This window comes from Eupeodes corollae, chromosome 1 (genome assembly GCF_945859685.1).
Source record: "Eupeodes corollae chromosome 1, idEupCoro1.1, whole genome shotgun sequence".
NCBI classification, from domain to species: Eukaryota; Metazoa; Arthropoda; class Insecta; order Diptera; family Syrphidae; genus Eupeodes; species Eupeodes corollae.
The window spans coordinates 167,310,730-167,337,732 of record NC_079147.1 but is presented as its reverse complement, the minus strand read 5'-3'; the positions used below and the strand labels follow the sequence as shown (position 1 = coordinate 167,337,732).

General features: G+C 32.9%; 1 protein-coding gene across 6 annotated transcripts in view; it reads left to right on the top strand.

Annotated features, from left to right (window-relative positions):
* Positions 1–27,003, top strand: part of LOC129953723 (probable serine/threonine-protein kinase DDB_G0282963) — a 181,748-nt gene that overhangs the window by 144,508 nt on the left and 10,237 nt on the right. For all 6 annotated transcript variants that reach the window (XM_056067116.1, XM_056067112.1, XM_056067114.1 and 3 more), the window contains one exon: positions 8,943–9,046. In XM_056067116.1, the coding sequence (XP_055923091.1) occupies positions 8,943–9,046 (104 nt within the window). The remainder of the gene's footprint in view (positions 1–8,942; positions 9,047–27,003) is intronic.

The following is a 27,003-nucleotide window of genomic DNA, read 5'->3' as shown; positions in this document are numbered from 1 at the left end:
TTTTTTTAAATAGATATTTTTTCGGACTCTAATATCACAAAAACCAAGTTGAAAATGATCGTAACACTATTCATCGTCGGGTACTTCCCTCGTTTCTACTGACACCTGTCAGTAAGCTCGATTGATAAGTTTAATTGCTTGAAGTACAAATTTGCTATTGATTTAATGCTGCCAATGAATGACATGCCTCCGCCTGTACTTAAAAGCGTACAAGGTTCTATGGGACGAATCTACTTTGGCACTCGTTCAGTTACTAGAGAACAAAAAGATCTTGACATTCACAGATCCGCTGGCCTGGATAGTACCCCGCTATTATTCTGAAGAAGTTTTCTTTTAACGTATGCAAAAACCACTGCGAAAGCTTTTTTACATTTCTCCTATTCTACAGTTCTCTTTCCTAGAGGATTTACAAAAAAAAACAGAATATGTCCAGCATGTCCCTAAAAATGAAATGAAAAAGACGAATTCTCCTTACCTTTAAACTATCGTCAAATTGCACTTACGCCCCTTCTTTCCAAGAACATGGAAACGATGTACAATTTTCAGCTTAAGAAATATCTTGGAGAACTCACCGGCAGTATGGCTTTCGTAACAAGAAGTCCACAAATAGTTATATCGTTTTGGAGAAAGAAAGATTATTGGACTTTATATCAAAGGCATTTAATATAGAGCTTGGCATCAAGCTCTCTTATCAAAAATGTGTGCTTTTGGTATTGATGAATCTCTTCTTTACTGGGTTAGAAATCACCTTTCAGACCGTTCATTTCAAGAAATATTGGGGTTCAAATATGATATCCAAAAAATAAACGCTGGTGTGCCTAAGGGTTCCGTTTCGTTTCCGACACTCTTCCTTATTTTTATAAATGTTTTTTTGTCTGAATAATAAATTGTTTCGCTGATGACAATACCCTCAGGTTTTTATATTCGCTTTTAGATTCCTATCTTGACAGCTTGTCCAATGGGGAATCAAAAACTGTGAAGAATTTAATGCTTTGAAAACTCAATGCTGTCTATTTGCGCATAATACTCCCCAATGCCACTATCCATGGTTGGTTCTTGCATCGAGGAGACTTAACAGCTTTTAATTGTAAGTATGTGCAACACAAAATACTTGTTGTATAATGATCACATATTCGGCATCGTTAAGACGTGCTATGATTTTTCACTTCTGGTATGGCTATAATTTACAATGCTTTTATTCGTCTAAAACTCGATTATGATTCTCATACTCGTATTTCGGCTTGTGTTGGTGCCCCAATAACGAACTTGAGTCTTTTGAATAAAATTGAAAAAAGAGCTTTAAAATGATTGGCGATCTTTCTTTTACCGATACATTTGCTTCTCTGGTGAAATAGCCAGTCGAGTTCCTTCCTCAAACACTTCTAGGAATGCTCATCACTTTAGCCTTGAGTACAATCTTGGACGTACTGTTAAGTACAGGGACTCTTTCTTTAGCCGGACTACACGTATGTGGAATGCTTTACCATGCTTAATATTTCCCACTAATTGCAATGTGGAGACATTCAAAACCAATTCGCATTTCCTAATTGCCCGAACTGTTTCTAATAAGGGTATGAGGGTATTCATAACATCTTTAGTCCATGCTTACATACAAATAGAACTGTCGGAAATATGATTTCCTATTAAGTTAGCCATACTGTATAGAAGCTTTAATTTTGATGTACACCAGTAAAAATTAAGGGAAATTTGTACTTGTATCGAATTCAACCTATTTCATAAACCTGATAATAGTGCAGAAACCTTCAGTTCGCCACTTCTTCAATTTTAATAGTTCAGTAAATTAAAAATGGTTAATTTTGCAAAGTGTTTGTTAGGAAACAGAAAAAAGAAGGTTGTAGGCCAAAAAAGTTGTAAAAATTATGAAAAAACTTTACATACAAGCTTATAATAAAGAACTCGTCTTAGAAAATTCTTTTTTGAGGAAGTCATAAAAACTAATGCAGAAGTTCACAAAAATTACACTTCTAAGTTACTAGGACCGTTGTCGCCGCACCCGGCCGTTTTGTCTACAAATCAATTGAGTCGAATTGGATTATAGCGCATGATGAATTCCAGTCGGTATCTTTGAACAATTATTATTTTAGTCGTTGAAATGCATTTAAATTATTATAAAAGAAGACTCATTTAAACACCAATCGATCAATGTACATATGTACATAATGTAATACCAACTACTGCACATCTACTTAACCCATTTAACGTGTTAATAGCTCAAGAACCATAATTCTTAAGGCTCCCTATCCTCCTCCTAATTGCTGTCGGCTTAAGCGTTTGTTCTCATTTAAAATGCATAACGTGACGCCCATGATGTTCATACAAAACGTTCCTCAGATGCTCACTGAACTGCGTGCTTCTTGATTTTTCTTTGGCTAAAGTCATCGTTGTCGTATGGTTCGAGTATATAAGTAATAATTCTTTGTGGACTGTGTCTAGTTCGCCAATTTATCCATTGTGAACATGATAATTAAGCATAAATGGATGGTGAATAAGCTTTAAACATATTATAATGGTCGGGTGCTACTATATGCTGATTCAATTGGTATTCTACACAGGACTTTCCCGACAAAGTGTTTGCTCAGAAGACACACGCATTCAAAGCCAGGGCTATATAATATAGTAATAAAAATATATATGTGTGTACATAAAAATGAAAGGCTCGGCTGTTTTATTTTAGTGGCATTTCATCATCATTATTCCTGCTGTGAAGTATGACACTGTCGAAATTCACCAAATCGGTTATTCAGCTCGACAACAAAAACGAAATAAAACGCATTAAGTCCACCAGGATTAATATCATTGTCTGAAAGTTGTAAACATAATGTAAAACACAACGGCACCTTGTCGAAATTGAGATTTAAAAACTTTTCACATTTGGGACTATTATACAATCGACTTCCTGCTGTTTAACAATCCATTGGAGTGGATATTAAAAGTCACACAACTGCAAGAGTAAAAAGAGCAAGAATTTTGTGGCCATAAATCATTTGATTGCTTCCACTTTGGAGAGTTCCAGTCCATTTTACCATTTACCATTTTTCCATCCTGTTAAGAGAAAAGAACAATAATTGGGTTCTTTTTCTTGGTTAACATCTGAGGTAGTTCTTGTATGTAGTTTGTTTTTTTTGCAGTGCGAATATATCTAAATTTTAAATTCGAAAAACTACCTGACCTGATTTTTGAAAAAATAAGGTTATGCTTCGCTGGCTGAAATAATAATTAATTGGATGACCTACTAATGGGCGAGGGACATCTTTTTGTTGTGGTTGAGTTCTTAGTGGGAGGTTATGCAGTTTGTTAAATTAATTTAAACAATTGATAAATTTTAAATTGTTTGGAATTTGAAGGTCGCAATTGAAAATGCAAGTTTAAAACAGATTCAAATTTTAAATCTTGTTTGTAAATAAATTTTGTTAGCATAAATTATTTTTTTTCTAAATATAAGAATAATTTTCAAACATCTCACAATAAAATACTGTATATGTATGTCAGTGCGTTTTGATGCAGATATTGTTTCGGAAAAAATGTTGATTTCAAAAGTAAACCAATTCTTTCCACCGTGGTACTTTTGAGCAATTAAAAGAAAGATAGTTAGATCCATATTTTCTTGAATAGCAAATGTTTACAAAAATAATTATAGCATGGCGATATCCATCTGCCAGCCTTCGATATAATTACTTTTCAATATTAAAAAAGGGATTTATAAATTTTTAACAGTATAATGTTCATGGACAATTAAAAATACTTTTAAAAGGATAGAATAGAAACATAATCAGAAATATTCGTTTATTTTAGCAGTTCTATATCTAAGCGCAGTTTTGCAAAATTCTTAAAGTTTGACAATTTTGATGTCATTCAATAAACTTATAACTGGATCCTATGATTCCTATAAGTATTTTCGGAATACTTTCCTTCTGATTTCTCTGAGAATGGGAAATCTTCACAAGCAGTAAAAAGTATCCTATCTTTCTTATAAGTTGCTCATATTAAACTCTAGGTGTAAATCAGGTCTGTGTTGAGGTTTCAAACTAGTCAGAGAGTATTTTACCTGCTCATACTGCCGCACTGGTTCCTCTAAATTACCAGTGTTTTGTTGGAAAATCTATCAATAGTATGCTATGATTTTACACGAATAACAAAAACAATATCCGCAGTATGAATACTACGGATACAAAATAAAGTAGAATCTTACTACGGATGGGTTTTTGACATTTATAAGAATCTAGTATGGATCAATCTTATGTGATTTCGTTCTCAAATGTTGGTACGATTGACATTGCTTTTGTATCTTGATGGTTGCGTTCGTTGAGTAGTTGTGCGTTTGGAATCATGTGTTTTGGGGAAAATAATCAATCTGTTACTGTTGATATTATTTAGTTTTGTTAATGAAAATGGACTAAATGGGATTATGTTGCAAGAGAAAACAATAGAAAAGATAATTAAGTTTTGCTATATTTTCACCAAAGGATTACTCGGTTTAGATTAAATAAATCTTTTTGGTTTTTCGACCGCACAATAAGATTTAAAAATGATTTAGTTTGACAGCACTTTCTAAAATGCAAATAGTGTTTAGCTTTAAGCTCGCTACAACGCCACATGTTAATGTAGTAGTCTACGAATTAACTCCTTCTTGAAGTTCTTATTTTGTGTCAAATTGTTTGGTTAAAACTTTGAAATCGATTATCACATCACACGGACGTATTTTCTTGATTTTGATAGTCAACTATCAAAAATCAGCTTACACGAATTCACCCCTGGTCTGAACTTCGCTATTTATTTTTGTAAATTTATTGATAAATTCTTCTGGCTAATATTCAGTATAAAAACCGGGCTAGTGCGGATAGTTTTTTGGCAATTTTTCACTGTACTATGTATGGAATACCAAAAAGAACGGGACCAAACTACAATGATAATTTAAGACCTGTATAAGTGTATAGTCTTCTTATAGAATAGTGCACCTTGATCGATTTTATCAAAAGCTGCTTTAAAATTAATAAGAAATACATACATCTTTTTTTTGTATCAAGAAATTCTTTGCCAAGCACAAATCTTATCTATTGCTGAATATCCTGGAACTCCCTTAGCAAGTTTTCAATTTTAATCTCACTAACAAGACATCGTTATAAAAAGCTTCTAAGATGTTTTGGGTTTCACTCGGCTCTCCTTGGTTGGATTAAATGTTATTTAGTTGGACGTAGTCAATATGTTAAAATCGGTGTTGTTTTATCAAATGAAATCTTTTCAGATGTACCACAAGGCAACTTCCTTGGACCACTCCTATTTATTCTTTAATGAACGATTCGCCAGTTTTTATTTCTTATTCAATGCGTGTCTTATATGCCTATGATCTATGGACTCAAGATTTCTAGTTGTGTAAATTCTCCCAGTAAAATTCAAATTGATATTGACTGCATTGTTAATAAATGGTTTATATTTCAATATTAAAAAATGCAATATTGTTACATTTTTTAAGAAAATAGATCCATTTACTTCAATTAAAAATTTAATAATTATTCAATACAAATATTAAGGAGACAAAAAGATCTACAAGTTACGTTTGACTATAAAATGAGTTTTTCATTCCAAGTGACCAAGTTATTTCTAGAGCTAATGCGATCTAGTGTTTTATTTCTAGAAATTCTAGGTCTTTTGAAGATCCTGGTACTATAAAAACCCTTTATTTATCCCTTGTCAGACGTTTGCAGGAGTATTGTTGAATTATATGGAATCCTATCACTTAATCAAGTGTCCTACGGATTAAAAAAGTAAAGAAAAGGTTTACCAAATTTGGTTTACATAAGGTTTTTAGAATTTCATCTTATTTGACCATGATGTATCTTAATTGATTTTAAACCTTTAGTGCTAAGAAGAAAGATGTATTCGATACACTTTCCTTTTGATGTTTTGACCATGATGTATCTTAATTGATTTTAAACCTTTAGTGCTAAGAAGAAAGATGTATTCGATACACTTTCCTTTTGATGTTTTGATTGTTATACTTTTGCTATCAATGTTTAATATTTACGTACCATTTTGTAGTTTGCGACCTAGAGGTGGTAATTTTTACATGTTCCTTTTCATAGTACAAATTATGCTGAACACAATCCAACTACTGATTCTAACATTGCTTTTAATAAATTTGATTTCTTAATTGATTTTAATTATACTCGTAGTAGGTTAGATATTAAGAGAGATTTATTCAAATTGTTATAAATTTTATTATTTTAAGTTAATTACATAATTGAACGTATGTTTTATGAATCTTATTACTATTTGTTTTACTGAAAGGTGAAAAATAAATAAATTATATCTTACTAGGGTAGATCTGATGCGTATCCGTCCATCAGTTTAAATATTTAAAAAAAAAAACATTTCTTCTTAAAATTCTTCAAAACACAAATAGTGTATCTTTATTTGTGGTGAATAAATCTCCTAGCAAAACAATAGGCTAGAAACATTTTCCTTCGCAACCACACAAACATTGAGTTCTAGATAAATCTAAATGTAGAGTTGTTAAAGACAAAAAAAAAACTTACTCAATTTTTCGTTCATTCTGTTCTCAATAAATGACATAGTTCTGAAATGGATTTTAAATAAAACGACTAATAAGTGGATAGGCTATTATTTATAAATCTTCATTCGTGACTTTCTATGTAGCTTACTAATACATGATGTATAATAGCCCTTAACTTCTCATAAATAACTTAAATATGCCAGTGACCTACCCTGTCAATTTGTAGATAGTAAAATGACACTATCTGAAGTCTCTTCGATTTAGTTATGTTTTTTTTTTTTTATTTCTCTAATCGGACAACATACAATTCTATAATCATTAAAAATAAATAAAACAACAACAACAACAAAATACTTAAAATTGCTTCAATCGTTTTGTAAATTGTAAAATGATTTTGACACATTTCGTGCACAACATAAAATAAATTATGTGACTATGTACAACTCCTATACATGTATGTATGTCATCAAGTACACTGTGTGCAGTGTAGACTGATGTACACCCTCATCACAATGTTTCCGCGCGATGTCAATAGTTATTGAATGTAAAGTTCAAATGTTATTTTAAAAAAATAAGTTTTTTTTTTCAAATTGTGTGTACTCATATGTATATCGTATAAAAAGGTCAAAGACTGTAGTTTAAATTAATGTTAATGATAGTTTTTTTGTGTTTGATACTCTGTTTTGTTTGACAAGGAGATTTCGTTCTATTTATAATTTTATACTTAATTTTATCTAAAAAAAAGTAGGGAAAAGATAAAATGGATCTCAACGACAGGCAACATAAGTTCGTGATAATTTAGTATTAAATTCAAAAGCGTGGAAGAGCTAATGAACATATTTTTCGTCTTTGTTGTAATATTTGTTTAAATATCAATTTATTTTTATGCGAACCTCGTATCGTGAAAAACACCATTTTTTTAATTCTGAAAAAAACAACAAAACACTTTGTAGAACAAAGCATTGCATTTTAATTTCACTTTTTCAATGAATATGTTTTGGCGGCCTCAATTTAAATCCGACTTCAAAATTAATGCATCACGTCAGGTTTTTGAGATATCACTTTTTAAAATTCAAAAAACCCGTCTATAACTTTTTGAGTAGATCTAAATTTGAAAGCAGCTATTTTTTCAATAAAATCCTAAATCTTTAAGCTTTTTGTTCAATATTCAATTGAAATACTTATGTTATTTTATATAATATTAAAAAAAACCTCAAAAGTTGTAAGATTTAACCTGTCTTACAAAAATCTAAAAGAAAAGCTTAACCATTTATACTAAAATGCTTTTCAACAGATCGGTTTGCAAGTAAATTTCGTTCTTATAACAAATCTGTTGTCTAAACAATTCTATTTTATCAAATTTTTATGAAATATATAAAAATATAAAAATAATGTTCAAAATTGGTATTTTTAAGCAAATATTAAAAATTAAAGTTAGGATTCAAAATCAAACCGTATTTTCTAAAACTATATAAAAGTATCGAATTCAACCTTTTCTTCATCTAGATTCAAATAAAGAATCTTAACTAATAAGAATTTCCAGAAACAAAAGTAAAGTACTAAATTGCTTTAAATTGTATCTGAAAGAGAAAGATTTTTACCTTTCAAATTCATCATTGCATTTATGGTTAAGACATATTTTGAGTTTTAAAACCCCGTTTTTATTGTTAAAAACCTGATGTGATAGAAAAATTTAAAGGCAAATTTCGAATTTAGGACATTTTAATCTTTTAAAAAATAGTGTTTTATTTGTGGGACTGAGAAAAAAACGTAATTTTGTCGACAAGTCTTATTAAACCTCAATTTTCTAATAATAGATAAGTTTTTCATAATTTACATGTGAAAAATAATTATTATTTTGTGCAAGTTTAACAAAAAATATCAATTTTGTAAATATGTGGTTATGTGAACGGTGTGAAATTAGAGCAAATGCGTAATTTAGGATTTCAATTTTAAATCAAATGAAGAATCATTCTTCCTTCTTTCAAGGAAGTTCACACAAACACAAATTACGTATGTGTGTGTATATCATTTATTCATACACATCATCTTATTTAAAACTATGATACTATTTGTGAGATTAATCTCGAAGTAAAATATAAAATAGTTTTTCAAATTAAAATAAAAACACTTTCAGAACTACCTACTCACTTTTTAGACAAATCTGAGTCACCAAACTATTTCTTGGATGGATTCGAAATTTCTCAGATTGACAATACTTCGAAATTTAAGAATAGTTGAATCTTAACAATTAAGGCATAAATATGATTTTAAATCAAACTAAAGTTTGTACATCAGCTCTTTCTTTTCAAAAGTTTAAGAGACTTGCAAACAATTTTACAGAAATAACTTTTAAAATAGATTTTTTGTTCTTATTATTATTAAATTTATATTATTTTTTTATTTACAGCAATATTACAACGAACGACGGTTGATGTTGGGCGAATAAAAATCCAAAGTGTAGCGACATGTTTATATCTATGCATGGACCAATGTGGTGCAGTCTACGGTTCGGTAAGCAATGTATAATATATTATTTATTTGATTTTCCTTTTTGTTTCGTTGTGTTTCATCATTTCATCCCCTTTCATACAAGTTTCTTAGTTTCTTGTACTGAAATAAAAACCAACACACACTCGTATATCTAAGATTTGTCAAAATAACTGACATAAGAGTGTATTTATTTAATTTCCTAGGCGCTAAAATAAGAACCTTTAGAGAAATTTAGAGAAACAAAAAAGGGTATTCATGGCTATAAATAAGAAAAAAACATAAAACCCGATAACTTCTGAAAGAAAAAAACACACACAAAAGAAACCCCATTGTTAACCACAGTTTTCCTTTAATTTTTCAAAGAAATTTAGGTTTGTGTACATTTCTTTTCTTAAAGTGAAACACACAGAAAATAAAGGTGATAACTGATTTTAGTTTTGGTCGCCTTTTGTATACACATCACATAAAGAAAAGGATATCATTTGAAATAGATCTTACATCCTGTGGAGTAAAGTACGCTATTTTTCAGTTTTCTAAAGATCCTGGATCGTTTGTTATTTTGAAAAGGGAACAATTATTGTGTTAACGTATTAATATATGTGACGGGTATTGACTGGCGCATGTAGAAGGTCATTTATTTTTTGAGAGATTTTTTTTGTATGTTAAAGGCGCCGCCGTCGATGCTGCCGGCCACCATCACAGTCGTGCATCATTTTCTCTAGACTTTGGGTAATAGAATTGAAATAAGATCAGATCAAACCGTTTTATTGCATTTAAAAATTGTCTTTTGTTATTTGAATTCTGATATTGTTTTAAAATATTAAAAGGAATATAGAATTCGTATTGTGTTGTATATTTTCTTAAGCAACAGCTCAATATGTTAAATGTTTGAAACATTATTTAAATCTATGCGATGCATGATATTTTTATGAATCTTGACCTGCTCGTATAGAAACGCATTCATAACAATTTTGTGAGACTGTCATAGGCTCACAACAAATATGTGTTTTATTGAATAATTTTTTTTGAACCTAGATACAAATCATGTGGAACTAGAATGAAGTGTGTAATCTATATTTCAAGACAAAAAATATATTATAAGTCATTGTAAATATTTATCCTAAGAAGAAGTAATGTTATCAATCAACTTTTACCACAATACGGTCAGTTCATTTTACGTATATATGGGGTTAAAATTCACCGTCTAAAGGAACATCTTTCATACCTGTTTTAATTACGTAGCCTCTGTCTGCATAGCAATTCAATTTCCAACGAATTTGATGCACAGTCCTCTATCCAAAGAATTGTATCCCATTTTGCACACAGTAAAATCGTTGTTACGGTCGATGTTAATGAACACAATTATTCGTGGCAGAGCTATTCTCGTCAGACAGCACCCAAAGGAAGGTATGTCAAGACTTTTGCTGAGTTAAACCACCTGACTCAGTTAGTTGCCGAGCCAACTCGGAATCCTGACGTTGCAGGTCAGTCCGCCAACAGTTTTTGACCTTTATAATAAATTATGTGGCGCAACAGTCCATGAAGAAGCAGGGCATAGTGACTAACAACTCTAAACCATTCCTGTGTGCAAGTAATGTTGTCAGATATGGAAGGGACCTACAGTTTATATGCCGAATCCGAACATCTAATTTGAGAAAGCACTTTTCATGACAAGAATTACTCTTGGAGTATTTGTCAATTCCTCGCAAGAGGCGGTACCCGTGAAAAAAGTTAGGTGACACAGGCAGGGATTGGACCCAAGACCCCTAGCATGACAGTCCAACGCACTAACTATCACTCTACGGGTTCTACGTTTTTTACCTTTGATCATAATAAATATGCAATTAGTGTATTATCACAGCATAAGATCATTGTGTGATATCTGCAAATTTTGCATGGCAAAAAAAAAAACAATTAAAGTAAGAACCCTTAAGAGAACCGTTTGTCGATATGAGAAAGACAACTAGGACGGTCTCAACAACTTCTTCAGGAACTGTAACTGGTCACTATGCTTCCTCGATAGTGACGTAGATTCCAGCATGGATATTATTCCAATCTTATCAATCGCTACTGTTTTTCAACACTGGCAAAACCACTGCGTAAGCTTTTCCATCTTCTAATTCTAACCGGTCTCTTTCCGAGTGAATGGAAAACAGCATTTGTGCACCCTGTCCCTAAAAATGAAGAATCCTCCTCTCCCACTAACTATCGTCAATTGCACCAATATTCCTTCATTCTAACCTCCTCAAAATACTGACCAATTTTCAGATTAAGAAGTATTTGGAAAGACGAGAGCTATTTAATGGATTGCAGTACGGTTTTCATAGCAATAGGTCCACTGGTGATCTCATGGTTGTTCTCACCGAGCGGTGAAACAAAGCTTTACATCGTTTTGGAGAAAGTAAGACTGTTGTACTTGATATTTCAAAGGTATTTGATAGAGTTTAGCATCAAGCTCTCTTATCGAAAATGCGTGCATTTAACATTGATGAATCTCTTCTTAGTTGGGTTAGTAATCATCTTTTAGACAGTTTCAATTCTGATATCCACAAAATAACCTCTGGTATGCCCAAAGGATCCGTTTTGTCTCCGGCTTTCTTTCTTATTTTTATAAATGTTGTTTTGCTGATGACAGTACCCTTATCTTTTCATATTCGTTTTTAGATTCTCAGTTTTGTTTTTTTGGGTGTGGACTACCAACAGTGGCGTATTATAATCTCATTAAATTCTGCAGCATTTTCCAAAACAAGAGGAAAACAAGAGGATTTAATGCCCCGAATTCCCAATTGTGTCTACTATCCCAAAAGTGTAACGCTCCCACATTGACATTTTTTATGGTTGTTAAATTCAACGAGGAAACTGAACAGCTCTCAGCTCCAGGTATGTCCATCACAAAGCACTTATTGTATTTCGATCAGATATTTGACATCACCAAAAAATGCTGCTAAGTGCTTATGTTTTCTCCGACCATTCAAGAAATGTTCTACCCCTTTCGATATGGCTACAATTTACAAAGATTTTATTCTTTTAAAACTGAAGTATAATTCGCAATACTCATATACAATAACCTACTTGAGTCTTCGTTCTATCACTGAGACATTATATTTTTTTAAACACCGTTGAAAGGTCTCATGCCTATCATTGCCTTATCGATAGTTTCACCAACAATGCCCTAGTGAAAAAGCCAGCTGCATTCCTCCCCTCAAACAATTCAACCGTGGTACTCGTTATTCTAGAAATACTCATCAGTTTACTCTTGACCACAGTTTCGGACGTACTCTTATTGTTTCTTTAGCTGCACTATACGAATGTGGAGTGCTTTACCACACTCAATATTTCCCATTTATTACAATCGGCAGACATTCAAAGACAAAGGTCTAACCGTATCCTTCTTTTCTTATTGCTCACACTGTATCAAATCATTATAAGGGTGTTCATAACCCCTTTAGTGGCACAATATTAACTTCAAAGTGACTCACTTCATTGTTTTTCATTTATAATAAATACTCACTGCCAATATAGTCCATCATGCTAGATGATATAAGTACATGACTAAACTTCGTTTTCAAATAACCTATATAAACATGAAGACATACTTATACATTATGGAATTTTTAAATTTGTTGATTTATAAACATTCACTCAATATTTTTCCTTTGAATTCTGATTATAGGCAAAGCACAAAAAAATAATTAAAGAGGAATATTTCTTACTTATTTTTTCCAAGAATTTCCAAAATTTAGCAAGAAATATTACAAAATTTGTGAACTCATAAATCCAACCAACAGGAGAATATATCAATTCGTTTCTCTTTTGGGTATACCATTTTGGTAAATTGAAAAAATTTTTCGATTCCGTATTTTCGTAAACTCAGTGATGGATTGCAGTTAAAGGAAGTAAATCAAAAAGTTGTTTGACTCTGTGTTTAACTATATAAGAATAAACTTAATTCCAAAAAATACCTAACGAAGTATTAAAATAACAGTAATTGTAAACTATCTTTTTAAACCCTTAACTTATTTTAAGCAGGGCCCTTAGGAATGTGTAACTTCGGGCGGAACTACTGAGTAAGTCCACCTTAGATATTTCTGACGGTATGATTAAATGACTTTTTTTTGTATAGAAAAATATGAATATTGAATTTAGTTTTTCTAAATCGCTGTCAGCAGCACAAACCTTGATAAAAGCCGAAAACCACAAAACTCAACCATCACGCACAAGCTCCAGCTATGGTAGGTATACCTTAATGTGTCTATGTATCTAAACTGATTTTGATTTTATTAGGAATCAATTAGTTTACCTCCTGTGGCGTCATGATCTTTCTCTTTGAATTGTTTTGATCAAGTTTTCTGCTTTTAAAATGCCTTTTTACCTTTTTTTGAAACAATGTTTAACATATAAAAATTGACTGCTCCAAAAACTGGTCCCCGAAAAACACCATTATTAGGCTATGTGTGTTTTATTTTCTCACAAGTTCCTTATGGTCAAAATATGGTGTCCATTAAAATCAAATTTACATTGTGTATCTGTCTGTTGGACATAGAATTTTAGAATTTTACACAAGATCCCTTCTGGGGGCTACTCTGGTTGTTATCTGGGGCGGCTAGTTAAAGCGGCACAGGACAACAACTGACATAATTAAAATATATTCACAACAGGGTGGAGTGGCTGCTGCGATGGTGGCATGTCGGCAGGAATGCTTTTCTCTTTTTTTTTTTTTTTTTTTAAGATAAGCGAGGAGTAAATTTTACTTTATCATATCAACACGACTTGTCGGTTTTTTCATTCTCGTGTTTTTAGGTGCCTCGATTGTGATTAGGAAACCACATTCATTTGGACCTAATGAACACAGCTCACTTGATAATCACTAATCGTTGATAAAACTGGTGATCTAATGAATTGGTCTTGGACATGATGATATTGGTTCGAGCTGTGGGAGGGTTAAGAAGGTGTAGAAGGAGTTTCGATTTAGAGTTTTTTTTTTTTTCTAAAGGACCACACAACAATGAAAAATTTTAAACCTGTTGGAAAGTAAAATAGATGTTACGAGTATAGTGGTTGGTTAGATAATAATTTATTGGGATGGTAAAATTATAAGTCGCGTGTTTATGATGAAGGTTTTTGAATTAATTACAAGAATTTTGTGCTTTCTTCTTGCTTTGTCATTTTTGAAAAACATGTGTATGTATTGCCTTTTGGGTCATTTCTGTTATGTTCTTAAAAGGAGTTAATTCAGATTACGTTTTATGATTCCCTTACACTGTTCGAAAAAATTACGTTTTTTTCTGTCCCACTACCCAATCAATATACTTATCCACGACACAATCAATACTTATTTCAGGAATATCCTAAGTTCAAACCTCAACTTTGAAATTTTCTATCACATTAGGTGTTTAAAAAATGCACCTTTGAAATTTGTTAAAACTTAGTTAAAACCCAAAATATCTCTTAACATTAAGTTAAATGATGATTTTGATAAAAACAAATTTGTCACTTTTAGATACAATTTAAAGCATTTTAATATCTTACATAGTTTTTGGAAATTCTCATTAGTTATGAGTCTATTATATAAAATTTCGAGAAAAACATGAATTTGATACTTTCATTGTTTTAGAAAATTTGTTTTGAACTAATTTTTACTGCTGACTTCGAATTCAAAATCAGATTTTATCTATTTGTTCCAGTTTTAAATAAATACCCGTTTTGTTTTTATATTTTTTAATATATTTTGAAAACTTGATAAAATAGAATTGTTTAGACAGACAACAGATTCGTTACAAGGATCATACTTTCCTTCTAACCGTTTTGAATTTTTCTGTTGAAAAGCGGTTTAGTTTTTAGATTTGCCCTAGACAGGTGAAATATGAGAACTTTTTAAGTTTTTATATTGATAATAATTATTTCAACTGAGTATTGAAAAAGGATTAAAAATTAGTAAAACAATTAAGGATTTTATTGAAAAAAGCCATGAAAATCAAAAGAATATTGTTAGGTCCAGAGAACCTTCCAGCTGATTTCTTAACAACTTTTGCTCCTGACCAAGTGAGTTTTGAGTAACCGGTATAGTTTAAGATTTTAAATAGCTAGTTTGATGCTCACATAATTTGTGTGGATGGCTATAAAAAAATGAACAAAACGAACCATGACGCTATTACTAGGAAATTTCTACATCGTTTTACATGATTTGCTGCCTATGGCAATCTATTCCACTCAGATTTCCGATCAATATGGAAATCTGAGTGGAATTCAATAACTTAATAAACAATTTAATTTTGTTTTTAAATTCAGGTGAGAACTTCACAAATATTCTAACATCCTTCTTATACAATCTGACACATCGTAGGTCTATTATGCATATCCAAATTACATGATCTTAAAGGGTTTGCAATTCTTATACATATATGAACATATCTCGATGCATATATAAACACTTAGTTTCTTACCAAGGTACTGATCAATTTCAACTCCACCTGTGTAATTATCACCTGCCATCAGATAACGAAAACATTTTCATCTTCTCAAAGAGTTCAAAATAAAAATACAACATCCTGCAAAAGAATCTATCTGGCCTTTCCATTCAACACTTCAAAGCAAGAGCAAGCTTTGCACCATCATAGTCACCAGCGAGTGAGGAACTGATCGAGTGCGCACACACGCATCTCAATTAAAACCTAACTAATTACAACGTTGAACGTCGAAATTGTGTATATTTACAATAGAGCCACCATAATTCAATCGTCAGCATCTTTATAACGAAACGTAGACTTGCTTCTGCTTCTGCTTATGCTTCTGTCTGCTTTCGTTCGGGCTCTGCTGCTGTGATGTGGTGGTGTTGCTTTTTGTTGGACGCACCAATATCGAGTCTAGAGCTTTATCTTCTATACTCTGGTGCGGATACTATTCATTCCAATCTTACGGAAGATAATCATTAATATACGCCCCCTCTACACACCGTTAAACTCTCGCAAGCCAAACAGCTTGGTCGCTTGGAAGTATCTATAAGATACGTACCATATCCTAGCGTCTTGTACCTCACCTGAGTCTTCTATGCCCACCTCCAACAAGATTGCTGGCTGATCAAAATTTAAGATAAATAATTTCTGGATTCGATGACAGACAGACAGACAGACAAACAGATAGACACGCGTTCACGTTTCTGTTGTTTGGTGTATTGTGGATTGGATATGTATTTTTATCTTCTCGCAATCGATTGTGAAACTAAAATAGAATTAGTAACATGAATTTATAGATTTAATGGAATTTTCTTATTTTTATTTTTAGTTTTCATTTTGTTGACGTTGTTGATTTCCACACACAAGATCAATGAATGGGAGAGGGTTGACACATGCAGTTATTGCTGAAGACAGAAAAACATTTTGACACTTCTTCCAAAATTATACCTTTGTGTGACATTTTGACATTGATGACAATTTGTCTTTGGATTGTTTTTTTCTTTTTCAGATTAAAAACATGTATTTTAAAATAAGGATGAAACAGAGGGAAAGAACAAAACAGTTGGGTACGTTTGCAGATATTAAGAGAAGTTTTCCAGAAAGTTTTTAGTTTTGGCCAACTTCGAAAAAGTAACCAAACGTCTAAGAAAACACCCTTTACAATATGCGCCGTTAAAATCTAAAAATGTGTAATTTCATTTCCACATATTTTGCATGAGAATGGAAATCAAGTCCTTGATTGTCATCTCGGAAATTTCATCAAGATCTTGAAGGAATGCCCTTCCGAAGCTTAACGTTCTAGAACCGGATAGAGCAGGACATTTACAGAAAAAATGAATCACTTTTTCATGTTGGTGTTCGCAGCTACTACAGTGACAGATGCCAAGCTTTGCTGCTGGCTATCCTGTCGGCCAACGTCCGGAACATTTCGCAGTGACCCATTCTATATCATGGCTGTGCATAAAAGTTCCGAAGAACGGTTTTTGTTATAGGTAGGCTATATGCCTTTAAAGCTCCAAGAGAAATATTTACTTTTTCCGCAAGTGGGCTACGAAGAACGATCCTTGCAGGGCCAACTGATCAGTCAGTTCATTTCCATCAATGCCACTATGATCTGAAACTCAACTTAGAGTGACACGGAGGTTGATGTTCACGCTGAATAGTTCATCCAGTAATTTCTGTGTAGATAGCCGTGTTTCTATTTCGGCTTAAGTTTGATTTGAGTATTTTGCATGCTTCTCTGATTGCTAGGTATTCCGCTTGGAATATACTGGCCCAAGCAAGCAGCCGAAAAGACTAAGAGACATTTAAAGATTCGCAGAGAAGATTCCCAACACGATTGCACACTCAATCTTCGACCCGGCAGTAAAGATAGTGGTATCAAAGTCTTTCGTAACCATGCCATTCTCTCAATCTTTTCTGGCAGAAGAATGACTTCAAAATCTTTACTGAGGTTCAAGCAGTAATTGATTTTCCGTCGTAAAGATATCCACTGGAATTAGTTTGTTAGTGTTGCCATTCCCATAGGGTTTGGAAAATCAAAACTTTGATTCTTTAAGACCTAGCGCGCTGCACTATACTTAATTTTAAATATGCAGTTCTATTGACACTAGCTATTCCTTGAACCTTCCTGAGTTTCGCAATATTGTATTTCTTGTTAAGCACAGGCAACCACACAATCGATCTATATGACAAAATAGGACGTACAACTACTATGTACGTTCTTCAATGTTTACTTTCCAGTTTAATTTTGGGATCTGAAATAAGTAATAGATATTTCGTGCTGGAGGATAAAGACAGAATTTGACCGTTCAGTTGAGTAAGGTGAAGGCAGTTATTTTAGGTTTGGTCGTATAGAGCACAAGTTCAGTTTTGCTCTAACTTTCTTCAGAGCTATCTCCGTGATTTCGCTTATCACCACGCCTATCCACTACGTAGCTCTTATGTCTTGCAGTTTTTGAAGCATTACCTCACCTGGAGATTTGAAGGGAAAACTCATTGGGAAAGAAAGTAGTGATAGCCCAGGAAATGCATTTTCTTTTATAACAGAATTAATTTATAGTTCTTATTTGTTCGGGGTTCCAATTCTTGCAGCCCGGAAAATATTTCGCAATTAGTACTTCCAAGGACTCAGCTGAAGAGGATTGTCTTAATGCGCATACGCGAAAAAGTCAATGCCTGGCATTTGCTAAAGTTGAAATCTTAGCAATTTTTTGGTAAACAAGGTTGAGAAATTGTCGAGAAAGAAGTATTCTATTTCATGAAAGAATTATTTCAGGAAAAAGGTTCAAGATAGTTTGAAGACTATAAGATTATGAGAAATTTTACCAAAAGCTTTGCTGAAGTCAGGGGAGACCATACCAACTTCATTCCCGTTTTCTAAGCCTCTTAGAGTGAATGAAACGAACTCTACAAGTTTTGTGGTAGTAGATCTATTTTCTAAGAAGCCGTGCTGTGCTCGAGTAGTTAGAGATCTGCAACGGAAGCTAAAGAGTTCACATAGAATGATTTCAATAATTTGTACAATATGAAAAATTTTACCAATTAGCCTATAATGTATCACCTCCTCGAACTGTCCCTTCCTGTAAACTAGAGCTATAAAAGATGTTTTCCATATTTTAGAAAATGTACCTTGAGATAAATGAAGGATAAATGCAAAATTTAAGATGGACAAGTTGAAAGAGAAGAGCAACAGTTTTAAAGTAAAATGACAGGAAGACCATCAGGGCCGTGAGAGAACTCATCATTAAGTTGAGAAAATTAGTTTTCAATGGCAGATGGAGAAATGCAATCGAGCAAGAAAAGACACAACGAAAAATTCGGTAAATACACTAAATAGTTCCGATCTGGTGTAAAAGAATCTCGTGGGAATGAGTTTTAAAATATAATGCAAAGTTATTAGCTACTGCAATATTATCATAAGAAGTTTCATTATTTAAGGACAAGGAGGATGGATAACAATCTGAAGGATTCGGAATCGTTGATAAGGTCAACTTGAGTTTTAAATAAATATGCGATAGATAGAAGATATTTTCAATGAAATTATTACAGACACGAAGATATTTGCTAATTCTAAAATTATATTGGTATTGGGAATTTTTTGAATTAATTTCTAAAAATACCTCTCTTTAAGATCAAAAGGCATAATTTTATTGAAATTGAAAACGTTTAAACATCATAAATTCATTACTCACCCTATGCAAATTGTAAGTCTAGAGTCTAGACACATCTCTCTGACTGCTAAATGTCATACCAGTGTCATTTGACGCCACAATTACAAGACAACTCAACCGAATCCAAGAAATTTTCACCCGACCAACATGAAAAAACGCAAACGAAAAATCACGTGAACTCAACATTACTTCAAAAACAATTTTTATGCTCATCTATCTACATAACTATACTTAGAAACATCAGCAATAGTGGAGAGACCCAATGCCATTGGCCCATAAATAAAATACCAAACATTGACTATCAACAGTGCAATGTTAATTACCCAATTGTATTCCAATCAAAATGATAAAATGACATTAGAAGCGGCAATGACTTTGCCTGCAAATAAATTCTCCACCTCTTTGCTGCTGACGACCGGCCGGCCGGGACGCGACGATGACGGGCTTGATGGTCCTTTCGTTGGTGCATATAGCATCTTTTGCTGGCTAATTAATCTACTCAAAGACAAGTGTTGGGCACACGGACTAGTTTCTACATTCCAATTTGTGTTGACTGGAAAGAGCAGGGCGCGGTGAAAAAAAAATGTCGTTCCATTGAATGGGTTGCCCGCACTTCGCGTCGCCTTTTCGTCGTCGTCGTTCGTCGCTTCCTTTGCCCGTTTACAGCGACACAACCGCAGCGGGATCCCTTTTATTTTATTTTATTTGCGTGTGTGACAGGCGAAATTAGTTCATAGTTGTTAATTAAATTTGAAAGGAGTCGTCGTTGTCATTGCGTTTATAATGGACAAGCTTGCACTGCGTTCGGCACGGATTCATCTTCATCTTCGTCTTCATCTAACTAAAACTAAGACTTTGAACTAAAAATATAACTTGTCGTAGGGAAAACATACTTGTTGCAATCGTCATCATTAAATGGGTTAGAAGATAGAGAAGAATAATTTAAGATCCACGCATCAGATACATATGGTGTAAATTCAGGGCTGCATCTTAAGATATAAACTTAATAGGCGACACTAGGTGACGCGCTATAATCATTAGAAGTTGTTATTTGATTTCAGCAACAATGCACCTATGAGACCTTATATATAATTTGTGACAGTTCTGTTTCCGAGTGAATCGAAAACAGCACCTGTCCAGCCTGTCCCTAAAAAAGTCGAATCATTGTCCTCCTCTAGCTATCACCCTTCTTTGCAAGGTCATGGAAACGCTGATAAATTATCAGCTCAGGAGATATCTCGGATATCGAAAACTTCTTAATGACCGGCAGTATGGCTTGTGATCTCATGGCTAAGCTCACCGAACAGTGGAATAAATCTTTACATTGTTTTGCAATTTTTTGAAAGAAAGATTATTGAACTTGATATTGCAAAGGCATTTGATAGAGTTTGGTATCAAGCTCTCTTATCAAAAATGCGTGCTTTTGATATTGATGAATCTCTTCTTTGTTGGGTTTTAAATTTCCTTTCAGACCGTTCAATTCAAGAAATATTGGGCTGGTTCAAATCTGATATCCACAAAATAAACAATGGTGTGCCTCAGGGCTCCGTTTCGTCTCCGACACTCTTCCTTATTTTTATAAATGATCTCTTGTCTGAAACTTCTAACCCACTAAATTGTTTCGCTAATGACAGCGATGACCCTCAGATTTTCATATTCGTTTTTAGATTCTCATCCTTGTACTTCAGATGTGGACCACCAACGGCAGCGTATGATAAGCTCATTCAATTCTGATCTTGAGAGCATTGTCCAATGGGGAATCGAAAATAGTATAGAATTGAATGTTTCGAAAACTCTATACAGTCTACTGTCACAAAAGCGTCGTACTCCTCCCCCAATGCCATTGTCCATGGGTGGTACTTGCATCCAGGAGACTAAACACTTTCAGTTCTAGGTGTGCGCATCACAAACCACTTGTTAGTGCTTAGGTTTTCTCCAAAGGTTCAAAAATTTTGCTTAGCTTTCTGATCTGGCTCGTACAATTCTCATATTTGAACTAACGTACTCTAGTCTTTTGGATAGAATTGAAAAAAGAGCTTTGAAAATGGTATGCAATCGTTCTACTAAAACAAACAATTAAACAGTATTATAAGTACTTTTAGGAATGCTCATCTGTTTACAGGGATTCTTTCTTTAGCTGCACTTTACCAGGCTTAATATTTCCCACTCATTACAATGTGCAGACCAATCTGCATCGGAATCACCTTTCTAATCATATCTCCCTTTTTTAATTACTCGCACTGTGTTTAATCTTTATAATGGTATTCATTACACCTTGAGTGCGCTTTTAGTATCATTATATACCAATAATCGTTTTTGCTCGTCAATTGTGCCTTTTCTCGTAACTTGTTTTAGAAAAATATTGCGTTTGACAGTTTTTTAAGGACCGATATTATATACATTGGCGCTTAGGTTGAATAGCCCGACCCTGTGTAGATCAGTTCACTCTGACAATATTCTTTATAGTCAGCAACACAAGGTATCAAAGACATTGTTGAAATGCAACGAGAAATGTTTGTGGTTTTTGTAGACGTTTTGCAGATTGTTTTCAACTGTGCAACAAATTAAAATTGTATTCTTTTTTGCTCGTTTTTTTGTTTTCTGTTTTGCAAATGACTTATCCAACAAAATAGGGTAATGCTTTGCGGTTAAAACAATTTGCTTTGGTTAAGTTATGATTCTAAAAAATGTAATGTGCATGCATCCTTTGTTAAAGTAGACGCATCTTATATTTGTTTTGACCATTCTATGTGTCAAAGTAGTTTACAATGGCCTGGAGCTGTCATAATAAAAATCAATCGGCTTCTGCAGGTTTTGTGGAATTTCTAGATACATCGGATTTCTAGATAAATAGGGTGTTTCCAAAAAATGGTGACCAAGTTAAACCAGTTAATAAGCTAAACAGATTGTAAGAACACTCCAAAAAAGGGCAAAACTGTTCCGTAATTACACGGAAAAATGTCTTTTATTTACTGTTCACACATTCTTAACACTTTTTCACATCAAGAAAGTTTTGTGAATTTAACAGAAGTTTTTTTTGAGTCTATGGATTTTAATCTTTCTAGCTCTTCGAAATTTGTGAAATAATATGACATTTTCGTGTGGATTTGAATCGACCTTGACCTCATTTTTTTTGTTTTGAGAAATCTAAAATAATTTTAAACTTTTTTATTTTGCAACTAAATTTATTTTCGATGTGTACAATTGAGTCCATGTCATTCATGTACATCAATTTGGTCTAATGAGTATTTTAGCATGCCTCATACCCTCCTTCGCAATTGTTACATACATTTTATCATTTGCTATTTTTGTATTTTCAAAAATAGGAACACAAAAAAAAGTAAATACAGAAAAAATGAAACTTAGCCCTCTTGACTTCCGACGCATTTAATGCATGGTTATTGAGGGCAAATAATTTGGCAACATAAAATAGAAGAAAACTTAAGTATACATGTATTTATTTTTTTCTTTTTCAAAATGAAATTGTTTAAAAATAATATTAAATGGTGTTTTAATTACTTTTACATAAAATTAAATAACCTGAATACGGTGTAATTCAAAACATTTGCAGCAAAAATACGAAGATTTTAGATTCAAGAATTCTCCATATGCTGTTGATTTTGCTACATGTTTTGTGTTTGTTAATCTTATTTACCAAACTTACAAAACATATGTAAATAGCATTTCCAAAACATGAGCTTCATTTACTTAAACATTTTATTTTAGTTTTGGAAAATCTAGAAAAGGATACATAAATTGAGTTATGACGAATAAAAAAAGGGTGTTTTTATAAACGTGTGCCTTTGCGATCGAAGAAACGTGTGTATTTTTTAAATCTTGAATAATGGAAAAAACTATGCTTAGTGGAGGACAATGCTCTTTGAAATGAAGAAAGTTCATGAATTCTCCTCTTTTGATGTCTTGGAAATGATTTTTGTCTGGCGCTGTAGCCCATTCAGTGCATATGCGTTTTTCTTTGTTAGCAGACTCTGTACTGTCAAACAGAACAGAAACAGTAAGCAAAAGACTGTAACAGCAACAGCAGCGGTCATTGTTTTAGAACCAGTGTTTTTTAATCATTGAGCATAAATAAGAAGAACAACAGAAACGTGCCGTTAGACCTAACTGGCTTAACACAATGGTGAAGCTGAAGCTTGTGGTACTGTCAAAGTTGAAAAGTACGAAAACAACACACAGCGCTAAAATGAGAAGTTGAAGATGAAGCTGAAGCAGTAGCGGTAGCTGAAGCGCAAGTTGATAAAACTCTTACTTTTGAAATGATGATGGGCAAAATATTGACATTTCTTTAAACAATCATTTTTTTAAGCTTCAGGCTTTACACATTGTGTTCGGCAGGTATGTTCCAAAATTGCTGTACCTGTTCCACTGCTGACAGATTTTGTCTGCTATATGCGACAACAATCCCCCCCACTACTCTGTTGATTGTTGTTAGCTGTTAACGATTTAACATTTAACATAAGTTTCGTTTATCCTTAATCGATATATTCGTAAAGTATAAAGTATATATTTTTTCTGGAAATATCCGACTCACAAGATAGTACCCAAAACATTGAAAAAGCTAAATCATCAATTCTTACTTACTTAAGGTGGCGCTACAGCCCTGTGTGAACTAGGGCCTCACCCTTCTCCATCTAGCTCGGTCCCTAGCTAGATGTCTCCAGTTTCGCGCTCCAAGTTGGGTGAGGTCACCTTCCACTTGTCCGTGCCACCTGATCCGCGGTCTTCCTCTACTGCGCTGTCCTGTGGGTGCAGATTCGAAGACTTTCCAGGCCGGAGCATTGGTTTCCATGCGCTCTACGTGACCCAGCCATCTTAGTCGTTGGACTTTTACTCTTCTGGCTAAGTCTAAATCATCAATTAATAGAATTATTTATTCAGGGCTTAACTATGATCTGAACGAAAAGAATTACTTTAATGACCGTTGCAGTGTAAAAGAAATATCACTAATATGTAGACCAAGATGTGAAATACTGAATTTGAATGGATCTCCATATAGAAACGTTATAATCAATCGGTGCACAATTTGTAATATGAAAGCGAAAGAAGATACTTTCCATTTTTTAGCTATATGTCCTATTTATAAAGATCTTATTTACTTCGGGGAACGAAGTATGGAACATACAAAGATGGTTGCAATTGGCAAGCTCTTTATAAATTTAATGTTTACATTTATATACCGAAACAATATAACAACAGAATTTAGATAAGAAACAAAACAGCTTACACTTTTATTTAAAAAAAAAAGTTTTTATGAAAATAGGCTTCTTATTATTTTATTTTATTTTTATATTCGAAAAACATGTTTTGCATTTCAATCAACTTACCAGACAGACGGCAACACCATTGTCTTATTATTATTTTATTTTATTAATGTCGTTGAAACTTATATTGTAAGAACTAATTTGTTATAAATAAAATATTTGAATCTTCTTCTTATTTGTAAAGTAGTGTCCAGCATACTATGACGGGATTATAAAATGTATTGCTTATTTATTTTAACTAATGCTTGCTAATATAGTTACTTGTAGATTTTTCCAATGCACTGATGACTCAACTGATATTTTTTAAATTTTTTTTGTAAATGCAAGTTTTTTAACTTTTGTATAATACTTAAAAATTTTGTGATGAAACCTTTTCTAATCTGTCTATCTTTCAGAATAACAAGTATTTTGATAAGTCTTCAAAAAAAGATAGAAAGAAGAAAATTAAAATCTTCTGGTTTTCAACGTTACAAAGCAGGCAACCGTTCTCTAAGTTCTCTGCGCATCGCGGTATAATCTTTTTTATAAAATAATGTAAAACAAAATAAACATATAGTTCTATAGCTCTTATATTTGTTTATTATTTCACAAAACGTTGGTGTCAACAAATGTAACGCCATCTGTTGCATGCGAAGATCACATAAATAAATTTAACCACAATCTACAAGCCCCTTTCCCTAATTTTAATTTCAATCAGCTTCAAATCATAAAATGGAAAACTTGAAACCAAATTAAATACAAATGATTCCTTATATTTTCTTAACATATTTAAACAACCTATTGTTAGGGGTATAACAATTTACAAGTTAGCAACTTGATAAATATTTAGCATCATACTAAAAGAGTTCAAAACTTTAAACCTTTCTTTTGGTTTTGCTTTCTAGTAAATTGCTAATTGCCTTTTATTCTTATCTTTTAAGCGTTTAGTAAATTACTTAAAATGGCTTTAAAATTTTACTAAATCGTTTAAAATTTGTATCCATTCTCTTGTCCATTTTATTAAGCTGAAATTATTTTTGGTCTGAATTGCAAAAATTTGTTTTTCAATTTTATTTTAAGTTATTTGGATTAATTTTCAATTGTATCAGCTTTTAAATATAAGAACCGGAGGACTCCAAATTTGTGTGTGCACTTTCTCATTGTACTATATATAAAATCCCAGAAGACCGCGGTTCTTATTTAATTTACAGAAGGAGTTAAACGGATGAGGCTGCAAAATACGATTCCGGTTGCATGTATCATTTTTCCTACATTTTGTACCATCACCCAACTCATACCATTCAAGTTAAAGATCGTTATAAGACGAAATATTAAAAGCTAATGAATAAATATGCAAGTACTCAATAACAAAAGTAATAAATGCACACATTTTGGATTGCAATTACATTTCTGAAAGAAACACTATATTCCGATTGAGTTTCTAAAAATATAATTTCTGATTGTTTTGTTTATGTCTTAGCGTTTCATGTCAATTTCAGCCTAATTCCTTCTTTCAATGTGAATTGCAATGAAAACAAAAACAACAATAATGCAAACCAACAACAAAAAAATGTCAATTAAATTGTGTCTAACAACCTAGGCAAATTGACATCCTTTGATAACGTCAACAGACGTCGTCGGTCGTCGTTGTCGTCTCTGTCGAAATTTTTTTGAAACGAATCTTTCTTTTTCTAGTTAATCTACAAATTTAATCGCAATGCGTATGTATATGCACTTATCTTATTCTTGTTTTGTGGTTTTCGACTTTTTGGTCTGTTTTTATGCTTTAGTCAGAAATTCTGTAAAACGTAGAGACAGACTGACTGATGCATTGAAGATCTCAAGGTGGTGGGTTGGTTGGTTAGTTGCTTGGTTGCTCTATAAACGAAACAAAGTCCAAATGTCAAAGGCGGAAGAGGATTCATCATCATCCTCGCTTGAATAACAATAAACAGAGATTGGCCTTATAGCGTCAATAAATAAATTTGCCACAGTCCCTATAGGTATAGGAATGTCGAGATGCATTTATAGTCATCTGCCATTAAACTAAGAGTATGGCGGATAGTCAGGCAAGGCACATCTTCAGTGAAAGTTCCGAAGAGGTGGCGAATCTGTCAGAGTCAAATCGCAGCCAAGAGGATAAGCGAGAGAGAGATGATATTTTTAGTCATTGTTTTGTTTCTGCAAAGATTCAGCTATTATTGTCATCGACTTTCGAAGATATAATAATGAAAATTCTCTTGGCCAGCGAAAACAGTGCGTGTCGCAGCGCAGTGTCGTAAAGTGTCGCCGTGTCCTACAACGACAACAAAACTCGACGAGTTACAACCTTAAGGAATTCGTCAATTGACTTCGTTGGCGGGCGTACTTGCAAAGGCATAATTAAGCATAAGATAAAGATGTACATGATTTGGGTGGAGTGTGGAGATGAATTTCTTTCTAATTAATTGTAAATTTTCTTATGAGCAATTTAATTAAGTATTAAGCGAGATGTAAGGAAGAGAAAGAAACAAGGTATCTCACTTATACAATGTGTAGGCACTTGTTTTATTCTTCACCTTTTTTTTAAATAAAGAATACAACTCACTTCA